General features: G+C 45.9%; 1 protein-coding gene across 1 annotated transcript; it reads left to right on the forward strand.

Moving 5' to 3' along the window:
* The first annotated feature begins 2,402 nt into the window (after window positions 1-2,402).
* LOC308571184 (keratin, type I cytoskeletal 17-like) lies at window positions 2,403-14,842 on the forward strand. The gene is made up of 10 exons (XM_081166690.1): window positions 2,403-2,530; window positions 2,861-3,608; window positions 6,773-6,901; window positions 7,242-7,324; window positions 8,372-8,528; window positions 9,305-9,466; window positions 10,787-10,912; window positions 12,656-12,864; window positions 13,139-13,167; window positions 14,605-14,842. The coding sequence occupies exons 2-10, from the start codon at window positions 3,369-3,371 to the stop codon at window positions 14,700-14,702; spliced, it is 1,233 nt and encodes a 410-aa protein (XP_081022816.1). The 5' UTR covers window positions 2,403-2,530; window positions 2,861-3,368; the 3' UTR covers window positions 14,703-14,842.
* Window positions 14,843-15,316: the final 474 nt, after the last annotated feature.

The following is a 15,316-nucleotide window of genomic DNA, read 5'->3' on the forward strand; positions in this document are numbered from 1 at the left end:
TAGCAGTGCTCCTAATTGCATGAGAACTGCTAGAGAACGCTCTAGAATTCAGTTACCAACCAACCAAATGTAAAGACATAGTAATGCATACAAGCATTTGCAATTTCAGTGAATTAAATTACTAAATACCCCTGACCTGTACAGCTTGAGGGTCCCATCTTCACCTCCCCTTCATCAGCAGAGACCTACTCCTGCCTTTTCCACAGGAAAACCCATTTAATAGGGACAGTGTCATAGTACCATCAAAAGAACCATCAGCGTATATGGCGCTTTGCAAAGGAACATCTAAGGAACAAACAGCTTTCTGCCCCAAAGCACTTACAGTCTCAATTTCTATGGTGGAGGAAATAACAAATGCCTGGGTGGAAAAAGAAAGCACTCCTATGTATTCTTGAACTGCCCCATCGAAAGCTATTGCTTTGCTTTAGGGCTACTTTGATGTGTGTAGGTTATGGCTGTTTATTTTGACTAGTGTCTTTAGCGTGTCACACTCACAAAGATGTAGGGTATGTTCACATTACCACTAATTTTGCCTCCAGCATTAGCCACGATCCATATCGATTCTGTAGTTTGTTGGCAAACACTGCTGTTTGGTGTGTCCCCCGCACCCCCCCCCAAAAAACCCAGTTTCAGTACAGCTAGAAAACCAAATTCAGAGGAAACAGTGAAGCAAAATTTGAGACAGCTGTTGCACATGTGCAGATGACAACTTTGTGAATAGGAGTTTCAGTAGTAGGGGGGTTGTAGGGGCAGGGAAACCAAAATGGTGTTGTGTGTTGGGCAAAGACATTCTTCTGATGTGTACAACACAGTGCTTAAAATGCAGTTTGTGGGGAAATGACCTTGCTGTTTTAAGCTTCTAATGTGAGCATACCCATATTTTGGAATGTGTTGCCGAAACTGCTATGGCCAGGGATTTTTCCGTATTCTTTCTTCCATATTCAGAACGCCACTTTGTGGAAAAACCCACGGAACATTCCGGGCACTGGAAAATTCCACATACCTGTGCTGATGTTTCCAATACCCTGCCTGCCTCTATTCACCAAGCTTTACTATCTTGAAATGTCTGCATTTTTTCTTGTGATCTGTCCTCACTTTCAGCATTCTTCCACTGAGCTCTTAACTTGGGTGTGGGCCAAGAATGGCTTTCAGGAATAATATATGTCGTGCATTTGAATTTTGAAGAGAGCAACATCCTGGAACGTTCACAGTTTGGAGTGGGGGGTAGGGAATCAACGTATTGCAAGAGCTTTCTATCTACTTTTTATGGTTTTAATAAAGCAAGATACATGCTGCCTCAGTCATGAAATTTCTCTCCTTCTTTACACCCAGCCACCCTCCCTGACTGGGGAACATTGTGATTTGGACTTCATGAGTGCGGCGGGGTGGGGGTGGGGTGGGGTGGGCTGGTGGGAGGAAAGGCTTTGCTGTGTGCCAATCTTATGGTTCTGAATCCAAACTCAAAGATGCTCCATGATCTTGTATGAAAAAGGGATTGGGGCTCCAAGCACCCCCCCCCGGCAATGTTTTATTGCTGATGTATTCTGCAACATGTTTTCCCCTCCCAAATACAGCCATACTTTGGTTTTTGAATGCATGCCTTGTGACTCAAACGTCTTGGCTCCCGTATGCCGCAAACCTGGAAGTGAGTGTTCCGGTTTGCAAACTTTTTTTCCGGAAGCCGAACGTCCGAATTGGCTTCTAATTGAGTGCAGGAAGCTCCTGCAGCCTGTCGGAAGCCGTGCCTTGGTTTTCCAATGCTTTTGGAAGTCGAATGGACTTCTGGAACAGAATTGTTCAAGAACCAAGGTATGACTGTACTTTTTATTGTTTTTTTCAGCTACATATAAAATGAAGTGCATAAATTTTAAATACTGGAGGGACAGGGCCAAAGAAAAACAAGAAATGATAAATAAAAGAAAAATGCAAAAAACATTAACATTGATGGAATATGCAAATTCTAACACTTATGACATGATGATGTTGGGGGAAAAAGAAATATCAAAACAAGCAGGTTGATTCAGGTGGCATTAGATTACGTAACCCTCTCCAAAGTGATAGCTGAGCAATGGTGGGGGAATAATCGTTGAATGTTTGTTTGCATAACCTAGAAACAGGAACCAAACCGCATCAAAACGATCTGTCTTCAAAGTGCCACAGCCTTACTATATTATTATTAGTATTATTTATTAAATTTCTATACTGCCCTTCCTCTGAGGATCACAGGAAGGTTTACAATATAAAAACACAAAAATAAATAACATACTAATGAACAAACACAATACCCACCCTCCAATTGCAAGAATAGAGTGTTCAGCTCCTTAGTCTGCACTGTGCTATATGCTTATAATAGTGCTATAATAAATGATGCTATAATCAAGGAGTTAGTCTCCTTTAGTAGCAGTTGTGTGAATCTGTCATGGTTTCTCCTTCCTACCATGCCATTGCTGTCCAGAGAAGGGTACAGCCTGTCCAGGAAAACTTGCCCAGAACATTTGTGGCATGAGAAGTTCCAGAATTTCAGCTGGAAGTTGCAAGATATGCATAGCTGTCAACTTACAGATTTGAAAATAAGGGACCAGCAGCCTCGAAAATAAGGGATCAGCAGCCAAAATAACGGATCAACAATTACTTTGATAAAATACATATTTTGTTGCATGCAAATGGCTTTAGATACCTATTAGGTCCTATAAATTACCATATAGCATATATTCAACACAAAAAAACAAAGCACAGCTGGACATAGAAAGGGCCCCTTTACCTTCAGTAGCTTATTTAAGGGACATAATCAATAAGGGACAGCAGCGGGACATGGCCCTGGGATAAGGGACTGTCCCGCCAAATAAGGGACGTTTGACAGCTATGAAGATATGCACTACCCGAAAGTTCTCTTTCAAACCAAAGACACCTGACGGTCGGGGACTCTTGCGTGACAAGCTGCTTCCTCCAGCCTGTTCTTGCAGGACTGAACCTGCCAAGGGTTCCTTTCACATGGACTCCAGAGATTTTTGCACCCACTTTTCATATCTGGTTCTGGGATTGTAAGGGGCTGTTAGCAGGGAGACGGGAAAGGGACATTGCATCTTGGTTATCTTGGCATCCATCTGGCACTGACAAATTGGCCCGGGTCCAAATCTGATCAATGGATGTTGCAATGGCATTGCAAATCTGCCTCGGGGAGCTAGGACTACAGGGACATTTCCCTTTCCAAAACAAATGCCTTTCTTGTGAAGGACAGCGAGATGATCCAATGTGGGAACGGCTAAGAGTTAGCCCAGCCCCTCAGCTTGCCTATATAAAGGGAGCTCTCCAGGACTGACCCTGCTGACTCTCCCACTCTGCATTGCCTCCTGCGGCCAGAGAGAACCATGACTACTTACTCCAGCCGCAGCCAGTCCTTCTCTGGAGGGATCCAGGGTTCCCGAGGGGGGAGCCTGCGTAGCCTAGGCAGGTCTCCGACAGCATCGAGCATCTATGGGGGCACCCCAGCAAAGAACGGCCTGGCCTGGCGCTACGGGCAGAGCGGTGCGGAGGCGAACATCTTTGACATGAACGAAAAGGGCACCATGCAGAATCTGAACGACCGCCTGGCTGCTTATTTGGAAAGGGTGAGTAGCTGGAAAGTCGGGTGCTGAGAACTGGCCTCAAGATACATGGGTGGTACAAATGCCCCTCTGTTTACCTCAGGCTTGGCTTTCGGAAGGCAGAGGAAACAGGGGCAGGGCTTGATTTCTAAAGGGGACCCTGTTGCTCCGTCTGTGTTGGCAGCTGTGCCACAGGGCCGACCCTGCCGTTGGCAGAGTGAGACATGTGCCTCGGGCAGCTGACTTTAGATGCACGAAAGGGCAGGGAATTGCAACTTATTTTATTTAGATCATTACAGCTTCACACCCAGGGAGAAGAGCTCTTGTGGTGCTAAAACAACTTGGCCACTTTGCACCTTGACTTAATCATCCTTTGCTGTTCTGCCTCAGGCAATAAAACAGCTTGGCTTGGGCTGGATCTGCTTCGCCATCTTCCCTGGAAGAAAACCCCAAATTCACACACTCAGCATTCAGCAACCGTTTCAGAAATGTCAAATGTTTGCAAATGCAGTCTGTTCAACACTATGAGATACTTCAATAAATAACAAGGGGGGGGGGATTTTTTTTGCCAAATGGAATTGCTTTATAACAAGTTTAGGCTCCCTACCATTCTCGAAATCCAACATCATGCATAACTGGGAAACTTGGGAAAATAGGACTTACTCAGTTAGAAAGGCCAAGGACTGAACTTTTAGTGCAAAATGTTGTTCCTTTATTGAGATCAGTACATTGCTGGAAGTACTTCTGGGGTTCCATCTATCATCTATCAATTTTTAAATTTGTATATTGTCATATACTCCCAGGTCTCAGAGCAGTTACAACATGAACTGCTTGATTTCTGTGTTAGCTTGTATTTGTTTTGGGGGTAGGATTTCCTGGACCCAGTGCATTCCACGTGGATCCCCTCCCCCAGACTGCTGGCAAGAGCTGCTGCTAAATGTGCATATATTAGCTTAGATTAGCCTACCTTACAAGACTGTTGTTATTTGTACAGTGGTACCTTGGGTTAAGAACTTAATTCATTCTGGAGGTCCGTTCTTAACCTAAAACTGTTCTTAACCTGAGGTACCACTTTAGCTAATGGGGTCTCCCGCTGCTGCCGCACGATTTCTGTTCTCATCCTGAGGTAAAGTTCTTAACCCGTGGTACTATTTCTGGGTTAGTGGAGTCTGTAACGTGAAGCGTCTGTAACCCGAGGTACCACTGTACTTATTTGATTTCTTACCCACCCTTCACTGTAATGTCTCAGGGCAGGTTACAGCAATATGAAATAATAATTATTAAAAGCAATTTAACAACAAATCACAGGAGTAGGCAGGATCCTATTGCAAAGATAAAAGTGGAAGGAGGGGGAGGATAATGTACACAATGTTGAGTTCTTGTGTAGAAAAGCAAAATGCAAATATGTAATGTCATTCGCAGCAGCCCCCTTGCTTTAATTGCAATGTTTCGTAGTCCTGACATGTAGAGGAATATATACATAAGGCTTCTAACCCTGATAAATCGCAACATGCAAAAAAATAAATAAAATAAAATAAAAAATACTCTGAATATGTGCAGTTTCAAACTTTGGCGTCTGAATTATTGACTCTCAGCCTAGCCTACCTCACAAGGCTGTTGTGAAGCCTTCAGCTCCCGGGAGTGAAATCAATATCCAAATATAGAACAGGAAGCAAGATATACATGCGATTTCACAACTCTCCGCGAATCACATACACAAACCATTTAGTCATCCTTGACCAACAAAAAAGGATCCTTATGCTAAAGTACAGCCCACAGAGATTTTAATTTTCTGCAGCTGTAAGGTGTTTGATGATTCATTTTATCTTTTTTCTTATGGTTACTGCATATTAATTAATAACAGCCCAGTCATGACAAGCAGGCCACTAGTGGCTGGGTGGTGGACATTGCATTAGTGACATTTTTTCTAAGTAGGGAGGAAGCACCTGGCCATTATTTCAAGAGAAATACTTCTGAGCAAAGCAAACCAAAGCCAACCAATTCTGTTTTATTCTGTAGAGGCAGTACATTTTGGGAGTGAACGAAATATTATGGAAAAGGAGGAACGTGATTAAGCACAGACATCCCCAGTGTCTTCCTCTGTCCAGCATTTGTGCACTTGCAGTCGCCTCTGCTAGTTTTTCTGCTGCTCTGGGAGGGTCCCTACTGAGTCCCAGGTGGGGATGGTCTGTATCTCTTGCTCTAATAGCTTAGCAACCACTGTTAAGTGTCCATAATGACGCTGAAGCCTTAGAGCTGCCTCCGCATTTTGTGCTCTAACTTTCTTCAGAAATCTCCAACTGACTTACTTTTTTTTTAAAAAAATGAAAGTTAAGAATCTGGGTCCCCTGTTGGCTCAGGGCCTGGTCCATGTGTACCTCCTGTAACACCCCACCACCGCTGTTGTCCCTGGGTCAGATGTTGTGAATAACCCTCCACGATAGTCACAATTCATTCTCTGCTACTATTCTCCATGACCGTCACTTACGGATCTTTTTAAAAAGGCAAGGATCTATACCTTATCATCTAATATCAAACTTAGGTGGGTCTTGTGCCGATCAGCTTGGAAGCAAAATGAGACCATTAAAAAGTAAGACACTTGTTGTTGTTTTTGCATTCTTGGAAGGGTTCCTTAGGTTTGTGGAAGTATGTTTGTTAATTGAGTGAAATAGTTAAAAGCAACACCACAGAAACAACCAGGGAAGGACTTCTGCTCATTAGATTCCTGAACCTACAGAAAGTTGAGAGTGTCAGCTGAGAAAAGGAAGATAAAGAAGGAATTTCTCTGTTTACACCCCAAAGCTATTGCAAGCTACAGTGGTACCTCAGGTTAAGTACTTAATTCGTTCTGGAGGTCCGTACTCAAACTGAAACTGTTCTTAACCTGAAGCACCACTTTAGTTAATGGGGACTCCCGCTGCTGCTGCCCCGCCGGAGCACGATTTCTGTTCTTATCCTGAAGCAAAGTTCTTAACCTGAAGCACTATTTCTGGGTTAGCGGAGTCTGTAACCTGAAGCGTATGTAACCTGAAGCGTATGTAACCCGGAGGTACCACTGTACTCTCTAGTGAGTAGACTGAAAAGTCAAAACAGCTTAAAGGAGAGCACAGCTGTCCTTGGTGGGGTTCAGCAACCCCTTTATTCTGATATCCTCACCACCCTGTTTGATTTCCTCTGCCATATGCTAGGTGCGCTCCCTTGAGGAATCTAATAGTCAGCTGGAGAACAACATCCGGGAGATATACCTCAAGCGAGCGTCAACGGAGGCTCCGGATCTGAGCAGCTATTTCAACACCATCACTGACCTGAAGTCTAAGGTACCAGGATGATTGCCAATTCTTCTTCTTCCAAAGGGATATAGCTTAGTGACAAGAGCATTTTGCATGGAGGAGTTCCCAAATTCAATCCCTGGCATCTCCAGGGATGTGCAAGATTTTCAGTTGCAAAACAAAACCATTTTGCCTACTGATGGACTCATTCTTGCACTAACAGAAGCCTGTCCTCCGGGTGGTGGAAACTGGGCCTGTTTCATACCTCTAACACTGGACTCATGCATGGTCAGTATCCAGGCTTGGTTCTCTGGTGGCCTGAAGATCCCCATACCGAGATCTAGGATAGCATTATGGAGACTAACCAACATCTTTCATCCCTCTGTAGATCCAGCAGGAGACCTTGAACAACGCTGGGCTGCTCTTACAGATCGATAATGCCAAACTTGCTGCTGATGATTTCAGAGTGAAGTAAGGACTCTTCATTCTAGCTGCCTCTTTCTGTCCATCATGCATATACAGTAACAGCCAAGGCAACACAATGACCAAATACAATGATACGATATCAATATACACTCTTTATATAATATGAAAGATATGAAATCACATAAACAGAAAACTTATGAATTATCTGAAAGTCACAGAATATGCACTCTTAATGGATTCTCTTGAAAACATAAAACCAAATAAACGTAAGTCTTATAAGTCTCTGAAAGTCTTTGAAGACTATGCAAGTCTCTGAAAGAAGCAATGTAATATAACTTTATGACCACTGCTCCATAGCAATTGTTGTTATACTTTTCCATTCACCATATACAGTGGTACCTCGGGTTAAGTACTTAATTCGTTCAGGAGCAGGAGGTCTGTTCTTAACCTGAAACTGTTCTTAACCTGAAGCACCACTTTAGCTAATGGGGCCTCCTGCTGCTGCCGCGCCACCGGAGCACGATTTCTGTTCTCATCCTGAAGCAAAGTTCTTAACCTGAAGCACTATTTCTGGGTTAGCGGAGTCTGTAACCTGAAGCGTATGTAACCTGAAGTGTATGTAACCTGAAGCGTATGTAACTCGAGGTACCACTGTAGATGGGTTTCTGAAGCATTTTTGTATCCTCCTGCTGTGCTGAAGAAGAATTCCACCAAACAGTGGGTATATCCGGGATCACTGTTCACAACGTCTGTTTGCGAACTACTTTGGCAGTGTTGGACGCCATAAACAAAGCTTTTCAGCCTGTTTTCACCAGATAAGAATATGTTACATTGCTTCTTTCAGAGACTTGCATAGTCTTAAAAGACTTTCAGAGACTTATAAGACTTAATTTGGTTTTATGTTTTCAAGAGAATCCATTAAGAGTGCATATTTTGTGGATTTCCCCATCCACTCTGGGCAGCTTCCAACAAAATATTAAAAAGACAACACAACCAGAACCTCAAGCATTGTCCCAGCACACCCTCAGTTATGTGGTTTTGCAGAGCCTCGGCTTCGAAAAATGCTGCACAGACCCTATTTGCCCATTTCAGGTTGGAAACAGAGGCGGCCATACGGCAGTCCGTGGAGGGGGACTTCGGTGGGCTGCGCAAGGCCCTGGAGGAACTCAACACCAGCCGGGCTACCTTGCAGGTGCAAGTGGACAACCTCCATGAGGAACTGGCCTACCTCAAGAGGAACCACAAGGAGGTGAGAGTTGGGTGGGCGTAGGGACTCAGGAACAGCAGGGCCTTCACACAAGTGGCGGGAAGCTTTTTCAACTATTCTGAGAGCCGCATGCCAGCGGTGGTTGAAGCCAGAGGCAACAGCGGAGAAAGCAATGGACGCAGATTTCACCTTTGCTCCCACCGAGTCTCTGCCCTTATTTATTTATTTATTTATTTATTTATTTTCTATACCACTTTATATTTTAAAGAAAAATCTCAAAGCGGTTTACAGCATATTAAAAGATCAAGAAAACAACCCGAAGAAAGTCAACTATAGAGTATACAGTCAAAACAACATAATTAACAGAAGACTAAAATATTATCTTAAAGATTTCAAAATAAAACATTACAAAGGAGGTCAACTACAGAGTACATATTTAACACAAAGTTCACACAAAAAACTTAAACATTTCAAAAAGCACACAATGACACTGCTAAGTGAAGTCAAATATAAACTGCACGTTTAAAACAGCATAATTAACAAGAGAATAAAATTTTATCATAAGCATGACACGGCTGTTAGGCAGGCACAAAAAGATGGGGTAAAAGAATCCATTAGTTAGGCTTTGTTGTCAGGCATAACGATGTCCCTCCAATCTCATCTGGAGCCTCTTTGGTAGAGCTGGTGAGTGTGGGCCTCACCCCCTAGGCCAGGTGGAAAGGGCCTTGCAGGGAGCAGCCTTCAAGACTGACAGCCCTTCCTGGCTTTTGGCCGGTTCCCCACGGATGTGCCTACTCGCCTCTCTTCTCGCCCCACAGGAGGTGAACTCTCTCCAGGGGAGGCTGGGGGGCACTGTCAACGTGGAAGTGGACTCCATGCCTGGCGTCGACCTGCAGAAAGTGCTGGCTGAGATCCGAGACCAGTATGAGGACGTCACGGAGAAGAACCGCCGGGAAGCCGAGGCGTTGCACAAGTCACAGGTTAGGCAAGGCTCGGCGAGGAGAGATGGTCAAACGGCTCAGGGGCAAAAGGTGGCGGAGGTGGCGGCTTGCTGATGGGATGCATTTGCACGTAAATATTCAGCCTATGCCAACCTGCTGCCCTCTGGATGTTGCTGAGCAACAGCCCCTATCATCCATGACTATTGGCCAAGGAAGGCATAGGTTTAACATCCGTTTTAAGGAAGTGTTGGGATGCGGGTGGTGCTGTGGGTTAAACCACAGAGCCTAGGACTTGCCAATCAGAAGGTCGGCGGTTCGAATCCCCGTGACAGGGTGAGCTCCTGTTGCTCAGTCCCTGCTCCTGCCAACCTAGCAGTTCAAAAGCACGTCAAAAGTGCAAGTAGATAAATAGGTACCACTCCAGCGGGAAGGTAAACGGCATTTCCGTGTGCTGCTCTGGTTCACCAAAAGCGGCTTAGTCATGCTGGCCACATGACCCGGCAGCTGTACACCGCCTCCCTCGGCCAATAAAGTGAGATGAGCGCCGCAACCCCAGAGTTGGTCACGACTGGACCTAATGGTGATGGGTCCCTTTACCTTTTACTGTTACCTTAAGGAAGTGTAGTTCTGTTCCAAAACAACATGGCATACTTTTCCCTTCCAGAAATCTAGCTGGCAAGAACATCTTATTTTCTTTCTGTGCAGCTTTTAGGGATGAAGTTCAGAGTGGGCTTCTCCTGGCAGGAATGGCAAGACCTTGTGATTCCACAAACTTCATATCTGATTCAGGATCTGTTTCCATTTCTGGAAGATAAGAGTAGCAACTTCATGTGCTAAAGTCTGCTCCAGCTCCAGCTTCCTTTTCTGTGCTTTGACATTTACATATTCGATGCTGAGCATTCAAATAACTTCCCCTTCCTTCCTACGCCTCCCAAAGTTTCTGGTCCTTATTGAGTTTAAGCTTAAGAATGTTTGGGCAGCGCCCACTGTTTTGTGAAATCTCAGATGCCAAGGGAAGGAAGGGCAGGCGGAGTTGGTGCATAACATAAGTTTAAGCGCTTTGCATTCAGTTTCCTGCATTGTTCCCTGGGAGCAAAATTAAGAACATCAATACAGAGAAACAAACACATACAGATGCATTTAATTTGCATTGTCTGTTTTGTCTGAGGAAGCTTGGGGAGATGGGTTGGCTCGGAATGCTGAATTGCTTTGCCATTTTAAAAATATGCTGAATTAACGTTGATGCATAATTTTGATTTGATTAAAAAACACACCATAAGGCCCTTCTACCTAAGCTGTCCGGCTGGAAGAGGATGTGGGGAGGTTGCACCAGAAACGAGGACTTCTTCTGTCTTGCAGATGGATGCACTCAACCAGGAGGTTGCTGTCAGCCACGAAGCTCTTCAGGCAGCTCAGCAGAAGATCACGGAGCTCAGGCGCCTGGCTCAGGCCTTGGAGATTGAGCTGCAGTCTCTCCGCAGCATGGTCAGTACCAGCCACTTCCCCATGCTGCCAAGAGGCTGTGCATCGGAAAGCATCGCCAGAGTGATGTGGATTCCGTGGTTGCTCATGTTTGCCAAGGAATTTGGAAATCTCTGTTTTCGCTTCCTCTTTTTTTAAACTAACACAAAATCAAGTTCTGGCCCTTAAGTCTGCTATCACAGCCTCGACTGTCTATGTGCAATTTGGGTGTGTGGTGCTATGGGTTGAACCACAGAGCCTAGGACTTGCCGATCAGAAGGTCGGTGGTTTGAATCCCCGTGATGGGGTGAGCTCCCGTTGCTCGGTCCCTGCTCCTGCCAACCTAGCAGTTCGAAAGCACCTCAAAGTGCAAGTAGATAAATAGGTACCGCTCTGGCGGGAAGGTAAACGGCGTTTCCGTGCGCTGCTCTGGTTCGTCAGAAGTGGCTTAGTCCTGCTGGCCACATGACCCGGAAGCTGTACGCCAGCTCCCTCAGCCAATAAAGCGAGATGAGCGCTGCAACCCCAGAGTCGGTCACGACTGGACCTAATGGGCAGGGGTCCCTTTATCTTTACGTGTGCATGTGTGCATTGGAACAGAGTTTCCAGTTAAAAGAGAGAGAGAGACAGAACTCCAGCACACTGCATATCTCTTAGTCTGTGTCAGGCTTGAGGAATCCTCTCCCTCCCTCCCAATGGCACCAAGAGGCAGGAAGGAAACAAGAAAGTTCTTACATATGATTTATTCAGTCATCATGCCAAAGACAAGGAATTCCGGTCATTCCTCCATAATGGAGTTGCTCGCACTGAGCTCCTCCCCCTTCCCCCTCTAGCAACAACACCTGCTTCTACGGTGTCCATCCACAGACAATTGTCTCTCACTCTTTGTTCTTGCACCCTTAATGAACTCCAGTTTTTTTGGGCTGGGGGGTCAGTTATGTTGTCCAGAGACGTGTCAGTTAGCTGCTCTGGTTCCCCTCCACCTTCTCCTAACTCTGCCTAACTTACCTATCTCTGAGCTGTTATCTCCCTCCAAGCCCTCCTGTAAATCAAGACTGCCTTCCTCCTCTCTGGAAGCTACAGGAGAAGGGGGTGAGGAGACCCCTCACCATTCCTCCTCCTCTTCAGTCCTGTTCCTGACAGACTGTCCCCATGGCTAGGGGACACATAATTTAATTTGCACAATGTATACGGGCCCCAGAAGGTGCCTTGGCAACTTTGGGGAAGTGATTTGGTTTTGGAGAAGGAGAGTTGTCCGTCACATGTTCCCTTGTAAGCATGATGGGAGTGTGCAACCATTCATGTGTCCCTACAACTTTGGACACCAGAGATTGGTTGGGGTTCTGTGGTGCTCTCAAGCCCTGAGCTCTTTGCAGGAAAGACAGGATATATAACAGAGATAACAAAAGGCCTCTGCCAAGGCACCCGGCCATCTGCTTGGGACTTTTACAAAGCAACTTTGAAATATACTCAGAGTAGAGAGTGGATCTCATGCTCTTTATTCAGCTCATAGTGGTGAGGAGGAATGAATGTCCCCTCAAAGTATCTGCTTTATATACATTATTTACACAATGGGCTACACGTGATTGGCTAATTCTGGAATTCTCCTGTAGGCCAATCAGGTTGTGGATTCACTTCCATCTGGAGCCGGATTGGGTGGCTCCTGCAGACCAATCATACTGCTGCATTGTTCTAGGACCAATCAGACTGCTGCATTTTGGATCCTATTCAACTCAGTACATAACAAACTTCCTTCTTTGTTTCCAGAAAGTGGCCCTGGAAGGTTCCCTGGCCGAGACTGAATCCGGCTACGGGATAGAGATCTCGCGGCTGCGTGATCTCGTGAGTGCCAGGGAGGCCGAGCTGTTCCAGCTCAGATCTGATGCCCAGAACCAAGCGGAGGACTACAAGCGACTGATGGACATCAAGAACAGGCTGGAGCAGGAGATTGCTACCTATCGGCACCTCCTTGAAGGGTATGAGGATATGAGGGTGGGGAACACAAACAAGAGTCCATCTCCCTGGACCTGCTGGTCACCATTCCTTCTATTTCTGAAGTTCAGGGGTGAGGGTGGATTTTCATGTCTCCGAAACAGGAGCCCCCACATGCAAGAGGGAGGTAGCAGCAGGTTCAGGGGAACTCCAGGGTTGGAAGAATTGCAAAAGATCTTTAGGGGGAACTAGCCTTAAGGTGATTCCAAGTCTTTGGGATCTTTTAACTGACTCAGTGTTCTTTTCTGCTCCCTTTAGGTCAGAGCCTGAGCCACCGCCTACCCCAGGTAAGCAGAAAAACTTGGCTTCTGGGCTGCCCATTAGGAAAACCTGCATATCTTTGCATACGTAGAAACTGCAAACCAGGACACCATATCTTTCACAAATGAATTCAGTGGGACTTACTCCCATTTAAACGGGGCTAGGAATGCAGCCCTAGTCTTTGGTCTAGAGTAAAACACACGGCACTCCTAAAGCCCATTGATGAAATCAGTGTATGGTGATTTCCCTGCACAATATAAACAAATCAGCCCGGAATGAATCAGATCATAGTAGTCAGTGTTTTTGCAACACCGTCTGTCCACCAGGGGGCAGCGTGTCCCCACTCCAAATAGGATGGCAGTGCAATCACTACCAACCTGGTCTTGCCTATGAGCATCATACCTGGAAGATGCGGGAAGACCATATTATACAGCCAACCTTAAAAGGCAGCCGTTTCCTTCTGCCAGCCCCTTGCAGTTACACGGTCTAGGACACAAGCTGAGATCAGGAGTACGGCAGCACAATGGCTTGAGCAAGGGAGTCAAGCCACACGTCTGTGGAAGAAGAAGAGAAAACAAACAAGCCATCAGGCGTTGTCTAAGCAGTTTGTCCTGGGGTTGTGTGTGTGTGTGTGTGTGTGTGTTGGGGGGGCAGGGAAATCTTTCCAGACTCTAAAGACAGCCTGACTTGGAACATGAGCCAAAGGGCTCACAATAGCTTCAGTGCACATCCTTCTCTGGATTTTGCATCGCAGTTCTCCAGCCAAGCGATGTGTCAAAAAATGCATCTGCTGGGATGACGCATGGACAGAAATGCACACTGCAGTGGAAATAGCACATGCCGATGCACTGATCAGAGGAAACCGCTTTGCAAAAATAAATAAATGTGTGCATTAGCCAAAATTGCATACAAACGTGCAGATGGCTGGAGGAATTCACACTAAAATGCTGATGGGTTTTCATGAGGACTTAAAAAAGAAAAGAAAAATATTCCCCCGCAATTTGACATGGCAATGTGGAGAACAACAACAACAACAACTCATTATTTATACTCTGCCAATCTGACCGGGTTTCTCCAGCCACTCTAGGCAGCTCCCAACAGAATATTTAAAACATGATAAAACATCAACATTAAAAACCTCCCTAAACAGGGCTACCTTCAGATATCTTCTAAAAGTCAGAGAGTTGTTTATTTCCTTGACATCTGATGGGAGGGCGTTCCACAGGGAGGGAACCACCAGAAGACCCTCGGAGGTGGACCTCAGTGTCCGGGCAGAACGATGGGGGTGGAGACGCTCCTTCAGGTATACTGGGCCGAGGCCGTTTAGGGCTTTGAAGCTCAGCACCAACACTTTGAATTGTGCCCGGAAACGTACTGGGAGCTAATGTAGGTCTTTCAGGACTAGACTTAAGGCTGAAAAAAATGAGAATAACTTAACTTGGCTCTTCTTCCCATCCTTACAGAGCCCTGCTCGAGCCGTCGGGTGAAGACTCTCATTGAAGAGCTGGTGGATGGCAAGGTGGTCTCTTCCCGGGTGGAGGAGGTGGAGCACCAGCTCTGAATGAGGCTGGCTTGGCCACAGAAAGGGCTGGCAAAAGACGGGTGATGGTGGCGGGTGGCGCTGGGGCCACGATTCTGCATGACTTTTCCTGTTGAGCTGACATGCCCAGACTTCTGTCTTCAAATAAAAGGAGTCTTTCACTTCTGCTGAAGGACCTGCTTTGCTGTGGTTTCTGAGATGGGGTTTGGGGGAGGGCCTTCAAGTCAACATGTGACATTTTCTCCTTTACCTGCACAGCCAGTGTGTGGTGTGGTGGTTAAGAGCGGTAGACTCATAATCTGGTGAACCGGGTTCGCTTCCCCGCTCCTCCACATGCAGCTGCTGGGTGACCTTGGGCCAGTCACACTTCTCTGAAGTCTCTCAGCCCCACTCACCTCACAGAGTGTTTGTTGTGGGGGAGGAAGGGAAAGGAGAATGTTAGCCGCTTTGAGACTCCTTAGGGTAGTGATAAAGTGGGATATCAAATCCAAACTCCTCCTCCCCCTCTTCTTCTTCTTCTTCTTCTTCTTCTTCTTCTTCTTCTTCTTCTTCCTGGGTCACTCTCTGGCCCTTTTGACTTCCCAGCTACCATGTCTCCTCTCAGTTTCCTCTTTCCCAGGCTAAACATACCCAAT

This window comes from Podarcis bocagei (assembly GCF_964188305.1).
Source record: "Podarcis bocagei genome assembly, chromosome: 13".
In the NCBI taxonomy this organism is placed as follows: Eukaryota; Metazoa; Chordata; class Lepidosauria; order Squamata; family Lacertidae; genus Podarcis; species Podarcis bocagei.